General features: G+C 38.5%; 1 protein-coding gene across 3 annotated transcripts in view; it reads left to right on the top strand.

Moving 5' to 3' along the window:
* Positions 1 to 17,019, top strand: part of FMO1 (flavin containing dimethylaniline monoxygenase 1) — a 32,893-nt gene extending 15,874 nt beyond the window's left edge. Inside the window, exons 3-9 of one of the 3 annotated variants that reach the window (XM_007989522.3) lie at positions 1,150 to 1,312; positions 4,446 to 4,588; positions 7,354 to 7,553; positions 8,541 to 8,896; positions 9,585 to 9,657; positions 11,546 to 11,790; positions 12,349 to 17,019. In XM_007989522.3, the coding sequence (XP_007987713.3) occupies positions 1,150 to 1,312; positions 4,446 to 4,588; positions 7,354 to 7,553; positions 8,541 to 8,896; positions 9,585 to 9,657; positions 11,546 to 11,790; positions 12,349 to 12,488 (1,320 nt within the window). In that variant the 3' untranslated portion in view covers positions 12,489 to 17,019. Of the gene's footprint in view, positions 1 to 1,149; positions 1,313 to 4,445; positions 4,589 to 7,353; positions 7,554 to 8,540; positions 8,897 to 9,584; positions 9,658 to 10,306; positions 10,933 to 11,545; positions 12,329 to 12,348 lie in introns of those variants that run through there. The other 2 variants (XM_007989525.3, XM_073011797.1) reach the window with 2 other exon arrangements.
* Positions 17,020 to 17,827: the final 808 nt, after the last annotated feature.

The following is a 17,827-nucleotide window of genomic DNA, read 5'->3' as shown; positions in this document are numbered from 1 at the left end:
AATGTGATCTGTAGTTGATTTTGTTTGGTTTTGCTTCTCATTCCTTTCTATATATTCTAAATTTTTAATGACAAACTTTTTTGGGGTGGGGGACAGGGTCTCACTCTGTTGCCCAGGCTGGAGTGCAATGACACTATCAGGGCTCACTGAAGCCTTGACTTCCCAAGCACAGGTGATTCTCCCTTATCAGCCTCCTGAGTAGCTGAGACTACAGGCATGGGCCACCACACCTGGCTAATTTTTTTGTATTTTTTTGTAAGGATGGGGTTCTGCCATGTTGCCTAGGCTACACATTTATTATTTTTATCATTACAAATAAATATATTTTGAAGGATTTTAAACTAACTGAAAATTTAGTTTTAGAAAAAACAGTTGCAATACAAATGTAGAAACACAATAAGCACTTCAAATAGTATAAACCAAAGAGTGAACCCATTAAGAGGGACTTAAGAAGCCTATATTATTTAAAACTTTAAAGAGAAAGAAAGATACGAAGCCTTTTGGTCAGTGAATAATTTATCCTTTTAAATTTGATTTGTCTGAGATTTATTGTACATATATTTCCTGAACTAAAGCCCAGTAATCATGTACATACATGTACTCACTAAGCGCAAAAAATAGATTCTTTGAAATGAGGACTACTCTCAAAAAAATTCAGGCCATAATGTTAGCACTTTTCAATTGCTTTCTAGTTCTGGAAAATATTCTATATTTCAGCAACATATTCTATAAAACCTCATAAGCTAATATAACCAGGACCAAATTCGTGTTTTCAATTATATCTTACCCATGTATCTGTCAAAGGAATTATTGTTAAAGAGACAGCCCTATGAGAAATAAGGTTGCATAACAGAAAGAATAATGAAAAAGGCATCAGAAACTTAGGTTCTAATTCTGATTCTATCAGTGAGAATTTGAGCAAATCACTTAAAATTTTTGGATGCCACCACTTGTCTTAGATATCTCTCCAAGCTTAGACTACTTCCATCTAGGGAATCACGATTAGTCTGGTAACCTGATTAGGTTTCTAGGGTTATACTTATTAACTATGTTTATTCTGTGTTCTAGAACTTTTAAAATGTCATTGGTACATCAACTGGCAAGTGCTTAATTGACAACTGCTAATCATATCTGTGATTCCTTTTTCAGACCAAAGTCTGCAGTGTAACAAAATGTTCAGATTTTACTGTCTCTGGCCAGTGGGAGGTGGTCACTATGCGTGATGAGAAGCAAAAGTCAGCCATCTTTGATGCTGTCATGGTCTGCACTGGCTTTCTTACTAACCCTTATTTGCCACTGGACTCCTTTCCAGGTACAGCATTTTCTGTAACTAACTGTAAGTTTTCTTATGGGAGCCATTCTGCTGCTTGATTGGTCTGGGAATGAATTCCTATGGCTGTTCCATTAAATAGTTAAAGTTGGGAGGTAACAGGAGGCTTGTTTTGTTTTGTTTTGTTTTTTCTAGCCAGCATTTTCTGGCCAGTTTTTGGTTTTCATTTGTTCCAAACAATCTATGAATACATAAGAGCAAAATGGATAACTTTATAAGCAGTTTTATGCTTTACCAAGATTCAGTGTCCCTCAAGTGACTGGTAGCACTCAGAAAGTCTCCTAAGATATGGGATGCTTACACAAGTTGTTAACCTCAGCAGCAGGTACACATTGCCAAAGTTGAGTTTAGAGACCACAAAAGTCAATCTGTGAATAAAGAAAAAAGTAATTTTTCCTATTTGTTTCTTTTATGTGAGTGATAGCAATTAGATTAGAGGTTTACGGCACTGCTCAATAGTCAACAGGGAGATTAGTCTTGGGAGACAAGTTAAGACATCTTTGGGTCTCAGTTTCCTTATCTGCCTTTTGCAACCATGGTCATGTTAATCTATGCCAAATTTTAACTGGATTTTAACTCAATGGAACAGAAAATGTAACGGTTTCATTTATTTCATCTGTAACAAGCATTCAAAAAGTTAAAACTTCAAGAAACTTTTCTCCAAATCATCTAATGATTGCCTAGAATGATCCCAAGACTCATCTTACCACAATAAATTTATAAACATGCTGTGATTCTGGATCTGCCCCCAGAGGTCAGTCAGATCAGGTTAGATTAGGATAAAGCATATCCTGAAAATTTCCAGAGAATAGAATCATTGACTTGGAAAGAAGCAAGTTAAGTCTTCTTCCCAATGCAGGAAATTATTTTTCAGCAATTCTGAGAGAGGTTCCATAGCCTCTTCTTGAACCCATTCAATAATGGACTCTCATCATCACAGAAGACAACCCAATTTTTTGTCATTCTTTCCTGCAGAGCAAGGCTCTGAGCAGCCATCCACTCCAAAATTCCAGAAAGGAGTACCTAGTCACCTCAAGAATCCAGAAAGTTCCATGGCATAGGGAGTAAACTACATTCATTCAGCACTTACAGTATATTGCACTAGGTGCTAAGAATATAGAGGTGAATAACGCAACATGTAACCTGTATTGGAGGAAAGAATCGAGTTTTATGAAGTCCAGTGGAGAAATCACAGTCTACATATGACCTGTAGTGATTCCAATACCATAAACATACACCTCTCATGGTCCTGGATTTGCCCCCCAAAGTCACACAAGTTTACATCAGATTAAAATAATAAAGCACACCTGAGAGCAATTGAGCCAATATGCTCAGTTTGAGTAGAAGAGATAGGGACCCAGCAGGTATGAATTCTGGCATACACAACCACCTAGCTGTTACTCTTGAGTCTTCCACTTAACCTTTCTAAGCCTCAAATTCACCCACAAATTGAAGAGCTTGGATTACTTTAACCAACAGTATACATCACAAATCAAGCAAGAAGAGCTCTAAAAGACTTGCAATCTTTCTTAAAACCCATCTTATCAACCACTACCAATTTAAAATCCCTGGCTAAATGATTAAGGAGTCTTTGAGCTCTGAAATTCTGTGATTTTTAGACTTGAAGAGGAGTTCTCCCAACCTCTCTATCTCCTGACTTACAGCAGGCTTGCTTAGATGGCACATACTCCTTGCGATGGTTGTTAACTGTCATAAAAATTCAAATTCACTAAAGATGTTCAAAAATATGTATCACAAGCTCTAGAAGCAATTCCAAAGAAGTTGTGCTAAAAAGTCTTAGAAAAAATAATAGGTATCAGTTAGAATAAACGTATGATTTCCCAAGATGACTACTTTTATCATTCACATATATACATTCTGCTATTTACCTTTTTTCTTTTTTATATACAATTGTTTTTTCTTAGATAGGATATTCTGCTACTTACTAACACAGCCACATTTACCGCGTGTAAGTTCTTACTCTGTCTTCCTGTGAGATAAGAGAAAGTATTAGTCTGTTAAGAGACAGCCACAGAGTCTCATTTTTGTCCATTTGTGACCCCCCCAAAAAAGCCCATCCAAAGAGAATCTAAAATAACATGAGATTCAGGGATAATTCTATGTTTCTGTTTAGACTTTTCCAGCTCTTTCTTCTCAACAGTTCTCTGATCCATATTGGGTTCCTGTGCTGAATAAATATTGGAACTTGGTTGCATCCTTGCTGAATTCCAAATGCTCTGTGTTGTGGTTAGGTTTTAACTTGGATTCATGTTAGATTTCTACTAATTCAAGGTGAGCTAAAGAGCCAGCAGGCCTTGTAAGGTCACTCCCCACAAGTATATACATTTTTCCCCTGAGAATCTAGAGGTCTTATTACTTTTTTTAGGAAAAAAGAAGTTCTTTCTTTAGTACAAACTACTTCTGATTATGTAATGTTGTCTTAAGAGTATTTTCTGCTTAAATTATTGCTGTTAAAAAAAGGAGTATTTTCAAACATTCTCCATTCATGTGATGTTTCAATAAGATTCAGCATCACTGCCTAAGGTATCCTATCGAGTCAGCCCAGTAGATTGAATCCTGGTGTAACTGACATAATTCCTTTTTCTCTGAGCCAACTCTGGCCCACCCAGCAAACTTAGCCTGAGTTACAGTCAGTCACCAAGTGAACTTCCCCAACTGACATGAAACTTTGTGAATAGGGACAACATTTTATTTATCTTATTCCCCCCATACCATCTAGCACAGTACCAGGCATATAGCAGAGGTCAAAAAGTTTTCTGAAAAGAGACACTGACTCACAGTTCCCTTAAGCTTCCTTGTCCTTGCTCCTTGCTTATGAAAAGCTTATATAAATCAAGTATTAATCAATAGAATATTAATGTCCTGTAAAACTGGAGGCCTATCTAGTGAGATGGAGTAATGACCCCCATTAAATAATTACCTGCCAATGTCTTGTAAAGTCATGTATTCATATTTCATATTTTCTCAGACTTGAGAAAACTAGTAAAAATGACCAAGATCATCTGTCAAAAGAATTTTATCAACTGAAAAATATTTATGTTTCATTCACTGATCCTGTAAATTCTCTATGTGACTTCTCTTTTATTTTCTATAGGTATTAATGCCTTTAAAGGCCAGTACTTTCATAGCCGGCAATATAAGCATCCAGATATATTTAAGGACAAGAGAGTCCTTGTGATTGGAATGGGAAATTCTGGCACAGACATTGCTGTGGAGGCCAGCCATCTGGCGGAAAAGGTACCATTCCTGATGTTACTGGGTGAAGAGCTTTATCTTAAGATGCAGGCAAATGGTGTTTGACACCGTGATAAATGTTAAAGGAATAAAATGCCTCACACACACACAACAGATTACTAAAGAATTTAATTTTTACTGAATGTTCACAAATTTTTCTATGAATCACAGTTGTCATCTTTGCTCCAAAACCAACTTCTCTGACTCCTTTTTACTGTTTTTTTTTTTTGTTTTTTTTTTTTTTCATCATTTTCCCAGCCATCCAACAAGAGCTACAGGACATATTTTTTCCCTACTCAGTCCCATAGGCCAGAACATTCTACCAACTTTTTCCTGCTACTATCTCCCATTTGCCCCTTCCTCTCCTTATTAATTACCAACACCCTCATCGGGTCCATACCACCTCACACTGAGGATATTGCATTGTCCCCCCAATAATAATTGTAGAAATAGTTAATATTTGTTAGGATTATTCTGTGGCCAGCACTGCAGTAAATGTGTTTTCACTGCACTACTTTAACCAATCATCAAAACAAGGCATTGAAGTAGGTACTGTTAGTATCCTTGACTGCACATGAGGAAACCAAGACTTAAAGAAGTTAAAGAACCTACCTAAAATCTTATCACCAGCATGTGGCAGAGCCAGTTCTCAAACCCAAGTCTCTTTGACTCAAAGCCTATGTTCCTAACTATCCTCTTCTACATGCTACCTTCAGGCTTCTCAAGGGTTTTGCCCTGCATTTCATTTTTGCCTTGTACCACTACTCACAGGTCACTGCCACCCAGCACAAGCCATCTAGACCCCAACTACCAACAAACAAATCCTCAGAAAAGCCTGCTCTTATTATAGCACTCTCATGCTGAAAAACCTCTAATTATTCTCTTTACCTGAAAAAAATAAATTACAGATGTAGTGGCTCTGCATCAGAGAGTTTTCTATAATCTGGACCAAATCTGCCATTTTAATTTTAACTTCTGTTTCCTACATGATGATCAACTGTAGCGCTTTCCAGTTCCTGTCTTTAGTTCCGCTTTGATCACGCCACCCCTCTCTCTTCGGCAGAGCCCCTTTCTCTTCTATTACAATCTACCTTTACATTCTCAGATATCTCACTCCAGCATGAAGGGATCTCTCCCTGTTCAGAATTTATGTAATATTGTAATTTCACCAGTTTTCACTTTTAAATTCTTAATATTGCAAATTACCTTTTATCATATATATCTTCTTTTCAACTATGCTGTAAACTCATTGAGGGCCATTCAGCTGACTAATATATACAAGTTGCTGGCATCTCATGTGCCAAACATTGTGCCAGGCTCTGGAGATACACTGGCAAACACAACCAACAAAATCAAGACACCCACTGTCATGGAGCTTATAGTTGTGGGAAAAACAGATGCCAAATAAACAAGTGTAAATAATTAGACCAATAATTTCAGAAGTGAAAACAGCTGTCAAGAAAAAAGGTTGGAGGCGTGTAACATTGCTATCTCTTTTCCGGACTTTCAAAACAAGGCTCGATGAGTGATTCATTCATTGAAAGATTGTATTTTGTTGGTTTTTTTATTGTTGTTATAGAGACGGGTTTTCGCCATGTTGGCCAGGCTAGTCTTGAACTCCTGACCTCAAGTGATCCACTCACCTTAGCCTCCCAAAGTGCTAGGATTACAGATGTGAGCCATTGTGCCTGGCCCATTGACTGATGGGTTGATTGATTTGTAGAAACTTAGCAATTTGGTTGGCATTATCCTAAAGAAAGAGAAAGGAGGCCCTGAAACAAATATTAACATAGGCCCATCCACTGTGACCATCACATGTGCATATCATTATTTCTGTTTCTCTAATTGTTCAGAAATGTCTTCAGTCAGAAAACATGCTTTGACATACATCTTATCATTTATCTATTAACAAAGAAACTCCCTGTAGCTTAGAAGATCATTCACATCTAGCAAAATGTTGTATCCAATTCTGCATCAAGACAGAGAGAGGCAGGTTTAGTGCAAACGCCTCATGTCAGAACCACTGATGTATCTGTAGTTCTTGCCACCGCATTTCCAGTGTTGTCTTTCCAGTTCCATTATGAGGCCAAAGAAAATATATAACACAAACACGGATGCTGGAGCTGTGGCCATCATGCCCCAGTTTGGGGGGGGGGGGGGAGAAACAATCTGTTAAATCAGCTGTTTTGTATCAGCAAAGTAACAGTTTGCTTAACTATTTTCTTTGTAAGCAATTGTACAGGAAACTCCTTATTGTGCAAGTACTAAAACTATTAGCTTCATGAACTCCATCAACTGGTAAACTCAAGCAGCCAATGTTATAAAGAACAAACACCAAAAGTAATAGTAGCACAAAATTTGTCAGTTAAGCCAATGGTTTGCACTGAAACTCTGTAGACAACTCTGATACTGCCATGCCCTGTTCTTACTGCCTACAATTATAGTGAGCTCACAAAGTAGCAATCACTTGTTCATTGTTTCCTTAGATAGACTTTAGGTCCCTATGGTTTGCTAAACGCTGGCAGATAATAAGTATTCAATAATATGTCTTAAGGCACTTTAACACTCTAGATGCTCTGAATTCTAATCTCAAAAGGATTGACTTTAAAATAGAAGTTAGAAGACCCAAGACTATCTTGTCAGGGATGTATTTTCAGAGTGGCAGACTTTTCAGCGCCTTTCCATTCATGGCACTTCTTGAATCTCTGGCAGAACCAGCCAGGCCTTTTCACAGTGTCTAATGAAGGAATGTCTTTGATTGCTTCCAGGTGTTCCTCAGCACCACCGGAGGGGGATGGGTGATCAGCCGAATCTTTGACTCAGGCTATCCATGGGACATGGTGTTCATGACACGATTTCAGAACATGTTGAGAAATTCTCTCCCAACTCCAATTGTGACTTGGTTGATGGTGCGAAAGATAAACAACTGGCTCAATCATGCCAATTACGGCTTACTACCAGAAGAGAGGTAAATATAATGTGACTGCCAAGGGCTTTCAGGAAGGAGGAGCCTCGGCCTTTCCAGCAGTCTGTACAAGCCAGGCAGTACCATAGCAACATGACTGAATGTGTTGGAACACTTGATACAAAGTTGCTCGATAATAACAGCTAACTGTTCTTAAGTGCTCAGAAAGTGAAATTATGTATTTCACCTTGTCAGCAACACTTTAAGTATTATTATAATAATCCTTTTATTATGGAGAAACTGAAACAGCAAAATTTAGCCATTTACCCAAGCTCGCTGAGTAGTAAATGAACTCTGTGACCTTGCAAGTTACTTGAGCCTCAGCTGTAGCAAAAAGAGAATGATTTGTCTATGACTTTGTTGACAAAAGAAACACACTTGCCTAGTTTCACTGTGTGGGAAAAACCGAATCCCACAGTTGCCCCTCACCATCTCTCTAATGGTAGAGCCTTCTTCCCTTTGTCAAGATTGACCTTGGCCCCAAAAATGGTTCAGCTTATACAAGATCAACTCACAAAGTGTTTGTCTTGTGATTCCAAAGGTATAGCCAGAAAAAGATAATTCTGCCCTTGTTCCTTTAAATACGTCCATGTTTCCCTTATACAGCTGCTTCCTAGGAAGACACTAGAGCTTTCAGAAGTTCTCATCTAATCTAGAAGTCCCTGGTTTCCCTTGTAGCCCTTCAGCTCTTAACCCTCTCTAGAATGACAGTGATAGATGAATGCTGAAAATCAACAAGAGAAACAGAAGTTAGAAAAGGTGCTGGCTTCCTCCTCAGGCTTGCAAACTCTAGTAAATAGCAAGCATATTTTATAATCCTTCTTGAATATTCATTAATCCCCTTCCACTGAAGTAACATCCCCCAAGACTTGCAGCAATTCTTGTCCAACCAAGGAGAGAGCCCCAGAATGAGAGAGGAAGGTAAAGAGAAGGGAGAGCTGGCTGCATTGTTCACTGACAGGTCTCCTCCCTGTCCATGTTTTTGTTTAGGACTCAGCTGAAAGAGTTTGTACTAAATGATGAGCTCCCAGGCCGCATCATCACTGGGAAAGTGTTCATCAGGCCAAGCATAAAAGAGGTAAAGGAAAACTCTGTCATGTTTAACAACACTTCAAAGGAAGAGCCTATCGATATCATTGTCTTTGCCACTGGATACACATTTGCTTTCCCCTTTCTTGATGAGTCTGTAGTGAAAGTTGAAGATGGCCAGGCCTCACTGTACAAGTATATCTTCCCTGCACATCTGCAAAAGCCAACCCTGGCCATTATTGGCCTCATCAAACCCTTGGGCTCCATGATACCTACAGGAGAAACACAAGCTCGTTGGGCTGTTCGAGTCCTGAAAGGTAAGTGGAAGAAATAGCAGGGCACGTGTTTTTGGTTTGTCATGTGATTCTGGATACTGGAAATGTTGAAACTATTATCCAGCTTCTATTTAAAATAACAGAATCTTTAAAAGCAGGATGCATTCTATTGTTTGCTGAATTATACTGTCATAATGATGTGTTCCATTACCAGCATAAATGGTATATCAGGGTCAAAAATATAGGCTGTATCTAAGTCTACTGTTATATTTTTTCCTTTTATTTTTAAGAGACAGAGTCTCACTATCTTGTCCAGACTGGTGTGCAGTGGCTATTCATAGGCATGATCATAGATTACTGCACCATCAAAGTCCTGGTCTCAAGCAATCTTCCTGCCTCAGCCTCCTGAGTATCTGAGACTACCGACATGCACACTGCACCCAGCTACCTGTTATTTTGAATAAAGCAAAATGACAGGTAACAGTTCTGTCAGTTGACTAAATCAACTGGCTCAATTAAAAATTTTAAACTCAAGCAACTGAATGACAAAAGTCAGCCAAACTAGTTGTGAGATTCTGCTATGTCAAATAACTAGTGAGATGACCAGATGCTTATCTTTTCAGCTGATGGCATTATTACCAGGCTTTCCAACCAGTCAGCTGAGGCTGCTAACATGACCAACTAGACCTAAACTTAAGTTGCATTTTGGGTTTTTATTTTAATCCTACAGGTGTAAATAAGTTACCACCACCGAGTGTCATGATAGAGGAAATTAATGCAAGGAAAGAAAACAAGCCCAGTTGGTAAGTTAACTACTTATGCACCCTTTTTTAATTATAACTGAAATTTTAAAAAAAAAATTGTAGAAGAGAGATGAAAGTTACATTGGAGAAAAAAAGAAGCATCTGAGACTTAGAAGAAAAATACTAGGAGAGCCTATTTAAGAAGAGAGAAGGGAAAGGGGAATTTAGAATTTTTAATATTCCCAAAGTCATCACTTCAGCCCATAGTTTTCTAGCATCACATAGAGTTTGGATTCCAATCCAAGTACTACATAATTAACCCTAATCTACCAGGTACGTTATTCCATGCCTTATCCATAATCAGCAGGCAAGCAGTTGTACCTATTTACTCTGACACTAGAAGTGTCTGCTCATTCATTCATTTATTGAATAAGTCTTTATCCGCTCTATTGTTGCTTTTGCTTTCCATTTTTAATTGACTGGAAAAAAGGAAGAAGAAAAATAAAATTTTGTGATATGTGGAAAATCACATGAAATGGAAACCATGTTGGCCTTAAATAAGATTTTGTTAGAACACAGCCATGTTTATTAATGTATATATTGTCAATGGCTGTTTTTGTGTTACAGTACCAAAGTTGTTTAGCAGTTGAGATAGAAACTGTAATGTGGCTCTCAAAGCCTGAGGCATTTACTGTCTGGACTTTTTCAGAATAAAGTTTATTGACCACTTCTCTGTGGGAAAGGTTTTTGCTTGTGCTGTGCTCTGTAGCTACCACTCAAGGCTGGAGACAATGGAAGGCTGATGGCCAGCAAAGTAGAGTCTTTGCCCTCCCCTCTCACTCTCAGTCCAACCAAAACATTTCTGATTGTACCCATTTTGTTTTATCTGTTCATCTGTTTCTGCATTTGATATATATTTTCACTTGAAATAAAGGTTCTGTGGCAAAAAAAAAAGCAAGTTTTAAAATCATTGCATCTAAGGAACTTATTATCACTCTCTTATTCATATATATTCCCAAACTTCAAGGGTTGATTTATGCTTGTCAAAGTACCAAATTCCAAAACAATAATAGCATTTTAGATGTCTCTTCTTTATCAACCTGGGATGTGATTTGATCTTCATTATGGAACTCCAGTGTAATAGATAACTAGTTAGAACTGCTATACAATGAAAATCTTGTCACGCATGTCAGCAAACAATTTTAGGGGCCAGGTGCAGTGGCTCATGCCTGTAATCCCAGCACTTTGGGAGGCTAATGTAGGGGGATCATTTGAGCTCAGGACTTTGAGACCAGCCTGGACAACAGAGCAAGCCCCCATCCCTACAAAATAAAAGTTAGTTAGGCATGGTGGCTTATGCTTGCAGTCCCAGGAGGCTGAGCCAGGAGGATCGCTTGAGCTGAGGAGTTCAAGGTTGCAATGAGCTATGGTCATGCCACTGCACTCCAGCTTAGGTGACAGAGCAAGACCTTGTCTCAAAAAAAAAAAAAAAAGAAAAACGAAATTAAAAGAAAAATTAATTAATTAATTAAAGCCTAATACCAGCATTTCAGGGAATTTTACCCTATGGATTTTTGTGGCTTTTCACATTATACAAATCACTGGATTTGTTATTACTGAATAATGGAATTTTATAAAGATTTAGAAATTTTAAAATGTATTTTCCTCTAGAAATTGCTAATTATTTCACAAAAGAACTAAGATGTATTATGAGCATTCAGAGCACCCATTAAAAGCCATATGTATAAAGTATCTTTTGAAGTCACTCATCTTGATTTAAGAAACAGAAGGCGACCATTAGATAGCTAGGGAAATAAAGGGGAAAATGCAGAAACCATCCCAAATTCTGCAGCAGTATTTGTTTGCTTTGGGCACTTGTACTTGTTCTAAGATTATCATTATTAATTTTTTCATCTTCACCTTTTCCCCCAATTTTCCTTTTATAAAGGTTTGGCTTGTGCTACTGCAAGGCTTTACAATCAGATTATATCACATACATAGATGAACTCCTGACCTATATCAATGCAAAACCCAAGCTGTTCTCTATGCTCCTAACGGATCCACACCTGGCTCTGACCGTCTTCTTTGGCCCATGCTCACCATACCAGTTCCGCTTGACTGGCCCAGGAAAATGGGAAGGAGCCAGAAATGCCATCATGACCCAGTGGGACCGAACATTCAAGGTCACTAAAGGTCGAGTTGTACAAGAGTCTCCATCTCCCTTTGAAAGTTTTCTTAAACTCTTTAGCTTTCTGGCTTTGCTTGTGGCTATTTTTCTGATTTTGCTATTAGTGTAAGATTTCCTAAATGGCAGATGCACAGAGTAGATTTACAATGCTCCAATTCCTCTCTTACAGCAATATTGCCTTCACAGTTATAAACCATATTCACTAATAAAGGGCACACTCTCGCTTCCCTGGCTGGCCCCAGGGGTACCACTGGTATTCCTGAGGCTCTCCCAGCTCCACTATGTCTAACGCTAGAGAATGATAACTAAGATTTCTGTTCATTTGAAGGTTGTTGGAAAGTTACAGGTTCATTTTAGAAAGAAAGCTGTTCTTGACAGCACTCTGAGCCATCATACCTCTTTCCCATATAAACTATTTTCACAGATCTCAACTAAAACCCCTTACTTCACAAATGATTGTGTTGTGCTGAAATAGTGCTCTTCTTATAGTATTGGCTTATTAAAAGTAAAAAATAAACCTAGAAATTGATTGTTTCAAGTGATCTTTTGTTCTCTTATTAAAGGTTCAGAAAACAGAGAAAAAGATGAGGATTCTATGAATAAAGCCCATAAAAGGAGAGGGGGTTCAATGAGTTACTTTGAGAGTTTCCCAAAGGACTGTACCTGCCTGGGACTGTTCATTCCTCCTGAACACTCTTTATAACAAAGCTGGTACTCCAGCTGGCCTCCCAAAGACCTCAGTCATATTCCACAGAAAACCACCACCTCCATGGGCTCTTAGAGCCAGCCTCCAGCAGCCGAAGGAAAAATTCCACCTGCTTAGATCCTCCTTAGATTACCCTGCTGTAAGAGGCAAATTGAGCTGCCTCCTTTTAAAGAGTCAATGAGAACCAACCAAATTCAACTGGAATTCATTAGATAAAGAGCACAGCCAAGAAGCTTTTAACGGAGAGAAAGCAGGGAGAGGAAAAAAGGGAAAGAAAAAGAGGAACGAAAGCAAACATCATGTCAAAAGCAGCAGTTTTCAACCAAACTAGACCCAGCCTATCTCACAGTTACATCTGATGAAGATATGACTCATAACCAGGAAAGGCTTTGCTTCACTTCACTTCGTGGTTTATATGGAAAACCCTGTGCGTAAACCTCACCTCACAGAGAGGTCCACAGTTTGGATGCAGGGACAAGATTCAGAAACTGTGGAGTCAGGAAAGAGTGAACTCTATGGGGCCTGTATAGATACAGATCACTTCTCCCCAGCTTTGGTTGGCTCTGCCAACTCCTCAGTATTGTTCCATTTCTTACTTTTCCTCGTGACCTATTTCACTCTTACCACAAAAACTCATGATGAAGAATTACCCCCACTGCATACAATCTAGATTACTCCTAGAAATGCTTTTCCCTCCATTGAAACAAAGCTGATATTTTAACTTTCCTCATGAAGCTGACTAGGGGGGAAGTTTAGTGCCCAAGGTGAAACAGGGAAGGATAAACTCCCCAGGCTACAGTCCAAATCATGACACAAGCGGCCACCTGAACCTGATCGTATCCACTGCACTGGGAGACTGAATATACATACGGACAATGACCAGACCGTTTACAGCAATAGATTTCTAACCCACAACCCCTGCAGCAATCAGCTCAGAACAGTCAGGACTTGGTTAATGAGTGCCAGCTTCTCTACTTGTTGCCCCTGCTTCTAACTCAGCAGTGACCAAAGAAAGCCAAATAAGCTTCCCATACCAGTCCCATATGTTGTCTTGCTTCTAGTTAACCCACCTCCACCTTCCCCATGCCAACAACCACCAATGAGAGTACCTGAAGCCTTCCCTTTCTTTCACTATAAACACAAACACACACACACACACACACACACACACACGCAAAACCTCCCCTTTGAATCTGTGCCAAACATTAGTGGTGGTGCCAGCAAAAACAAAACATATATATTGTAAAGACTACAGCAGTAATTATAATGCTGCACATTTTATACTACTTTAAAATTAATAAAATACCAACTGTTATCTCACTTAATCCTCACAATAATTATGTGATTGGGAAGACGACTGTACTACATACACAATTTGACAAGTAAGAAAACTCAGACAAGGAGATGTCAATTGATTTGTCCCAGGTAACAGGTAAAATGTGGCTGAGTCAGAACACAAGACTCCAGAACATACATCATAGGCTCTTTACCATTTAAGCCCACAGTCTCCAATGTCCAAATGACTCCGGAAGCCTTAGTAGTGATATCGCAAAAGCCGTATTACAAGAATGTTACTCCATGAAAGCATCTGTAAGTCTCTCTCCCTTTCTCACTCTTCCTATGAGTGCATGTGGACCTGTCCGCCTGTCAATTGTCAATAGTTCATGCTGTGCCTAGAATTTCATATCTTTCCCTTTATATATACCTTTCATTTCTGAATCCATGGGTTTGAATCTCCACATGCATCTTTTTCCCTACTTATTCCTCCCTTTTTTTTCCTGACTGTGGCTGTGCTAGGACTACTCTAGGACTATATTATAGAACAGACTCAAAAGAAAGAAAAGTTTCTCATTTCTAGTCTAGAAATTATTCCATGCACACTACTGAAAAAAGTATTTTTTTCTGTTCAGAAAATAAAAGAGTGAATTCTCATAAACCTAGCCAAATAAGAAATATGTAAAACATTTTGACATTACTCTGTTTCTTGCACACTATTTAAATCAGAAGAGCTTCTGAGGAATTTCATCACCAAGAGTAATTTTACGTTTTCTGAAATTATTTTTAATGTTTATTAATAGTACCCCCTGCTAGATCAGTCTTAAGTAAAATTACCTATCTTCTCATGTACCAATGCTCTGGGTCTTTCCACGTCCTGTCACTTGGAGATGCTTGGAGAACAAGCCCAGTGCTTAGGAGCAAGGGCCCTGCCACTTACTAGCTGTGTGACCTTGAGCAAGTCACTTACTTTTCCTAAGCCACAGTTTTCCCTTCTATAACATAGAAGTTATCTTCCGAACATTTATTTTGCCTCATAAGGGTGTTATGAGGATTAAATGGCATGATCCACATAAAGTACTTAGCATAAATACTGTACAAGGTATGTGTTCAATAAATGACAGCTATTATTACTATGTTACCTAAGCAAGATGTATGTTTTATCACCTGATTTATTTTTTCTAGGCCATAGACCTAGTTTCTTATAGGGCATTGACACCACAGTATGTCACAGGCCTCTCAAATGCAATATGCCCAAAATTAACCTCATTTCCCAACAGTCCTTATTTCCCCAACAGTCCTTACTTAACTACTGACGTCATCATCCTTATCCTCTGTAGGGAAGTAAAAAATTTCCATGAATAATTACACATTGACTAAGGACAATAATGAGGTTATCTGATTTTTATTCTATGGTAACTATTTTATAACTCAGTAAATTGTAGATAACTAATAGCAATGCAAAATAATTCTTGTCTATAGGCATGTAGATAATGTCCAGTAGAAGTCTAATTGGCGTCCCTTCCCCACTGTGCGGATAACTAGTTTTGCCTCCATTTGCACATTCATTTCAACATTCCTGATTTATACATGTGTATTTTATCTTTAAATTTCCTTTTGAACTGTTTTTAACATCTTACCAATTTCCTTTTTAATAACAAGTGAAATAAAATCTCTAACATGAGTCTATCTTATATTTGTATGAATCACCATTCTACTTTCTTTGAAAATTATCTTTTAACACCTCTTCCAAGGAATAGCAATACCATTTACTAATAGTTATGTTTCCACTGAAAGACATCACCTTTGAGACTCTGACCCTCGTGCCTCATATCCAACAGTCTATGAGCCTTATCAAGTGTGTCTCTAACACAGAGCAAAGACCACTGTGGTACCGAGTGCAAACACATGGGCTGTAGAGTCAGATGGCCCGGGTTGAATCCTACTTTGCTGCACAACCTTGGGCTAGTTATTTAGTGTCTTCTAGCTTCAACTCCTTTATCTGTAAAATATTGAAGTAACACTTTACCATTGCTATAAGGGAGAGTTAATGAAGATAATACATGTAAAGCATTTAGCCCAGTGCCTGGCACGTGGTCAGTGCTCACCTAAAGGTTAACTATTATTATCTCACAGACTCATCTCTCCCTTACCCTCCCTCCTTCCTCACTGGGTAGTTTAGGCCCATTTAATTTCTTGTCTAGGTTAGTGCTACCTGGCTTCCCTGGTCCTCTTGCCACCATTTAGTCCCTCTACTCCTGCTTCCCCCAGAATTTGTGGGTGATGCCATTCTCAGAAGCAGTCATAGTAAGAGGAAATAAAAATAAAGAGCTTCCTAGGCTCTCCTGACCTCAGTGTCCCTGTCTCAATCACTGCTTCCCAATTTAGGAAGTTTCACATGGGGGCTGTAAACAACTGAGAAAAACAACACCGTTTAGGGTTGTCCGGTCCCTCATGAGACAGAATACATTTTTTAACATATTCTAACTTGAGAGCACTTTGATTAAAAATGAATGAAGACTGCATTTAATTCTTCCTCTGAAAAAAGAAAACTTGGTTAGACATTTTAAAGTGGACCTAAATATTTTAAGCCAACAGGAAAAATATGAGATCAGCCTCTATTATTGAGCAAATTTCCCTACAGCGTAAAACTTATACTATTTAACTATACATTATTTTTGATTTCAGACATTCATTTTTGTGGAAGTATGAGCAGCCTTTATAAAGAGTATGCTTCTTATTAGAGTTATAGCCAGATTAGTAAACAGAAAAGGAGCCAGTGCAATATGAGGTTAGAAATAGGAGCTGATCTTAAATGCCGGCAGCAAAGGAGAATCCATGTTAACAAAATGCTCCTCTGCAAAAACCATACTATAAAATCCAGACATAAAAGGACTCAAAGGAAGATATTCCAGGCCATTAGGGGAGGAAAGTGGTCATTGTGGAATCAAAATGATACTAAATGTATTTGGGGGTGATTTGGCAATATTGTCCATAATTTTAAATACATGTATCCTTTGACACAATTATGTATCTGAGTCTATTCTATAGAAATTGTCATGTATACAAAGATATTTATACAAAGATGTTCATTGTCATATTGTTTGTAAAAACAAAAAAGTGTTGTCAATGAAGGAAAATGATGAGACAAGTCTCATTTCAAGGTTGTGAAATTTAGTTACTAAAGGGTGTTAAATCAGACAAGGTAAGTGCTCTGTTCTTTATAAGACAGTGGTTGCCAGCATATCTAAGACAATAATGGCAATGGTTATTGTACAATAAACATAGGCATTCCTTTGTATACAGGTCTGGTTCTATGTCTTGGGTTTAAGCAGTCCACAACAGCTGTCATCTGCTTCTAATCCTGTGTTAAAGGTTGATGTTTAATGAACTGGAGGCAAAGGTCTTTGGTGGGAGTTACAGTCAACTCAGGAGGTTGTGCCTTTTTAAGATGAGAGATGTGACACCATGAGTCTATACCCTCTAATTTTATGGCATATGGATTAGTCAATAATGCCTGGTACAGTACCTATTCCACTGGGGTTGAAGGAAATCCTTTATTAGATGTCCTTTCCAGTAGACAAAATTTCTGAGTTGCAGACCATGACCAGGCACCTTATCTTCAGGGAGCACAGTGCGAAAAGAATTATTTACCAAATCTTGATTTCTTTTTTTTTTTTTAAAGACAGAGTCTGACTGTCACCCAGGCTGGAGTGCAGTGGCATGATCTCAGCACACTGCAACCTCCGCCTCCTGGGTTCAAGGGATCTCAGCACACTGCAACCTCTGCCTCCTGGGTTCAAGGGATTCTTCTGCCTCACCCTCCCAAGTAGCTGGAACTACAGGTGCATGCCACCACACCCAGCTAATTTTTGTATTTTTAGTAGGGACAGTTTTCAGCATATTGACCAGGCTGGTGTTGAACTCCTGACCTCATGATCCACCTGCCTCAGCCTCCCAAAGTGCTGGGATTACAGGCATGAGCCACCGCGCCTGGTCCAAATCTTAATTTTTTTTAAGATAATAAATGAGTCCCTCACAATATTGCTATATATCTCCCT

This window comes from Chlorocebus sabaeus, chromosome 25 (assembly GCF_047675955.1).
Source record: "Chlorocebus sabaeus isolate Y175 chromosome 25, mChlSab1.0.hap1, whole genome shotgun sequence".
NCBI classification, from domain to species: domain Eukaryota; kingdom Metazoa; phylum Chordata; class Mammalia; order Primates; family Cercopithecidae; genus Chlorocebus; species Chlorocebus sabaeus.
The sequence above is the reverse complement of the archived record's forward strand: the minus strand, read 5'-3'. Positions and strand labels throughout refer to the sequence as shown.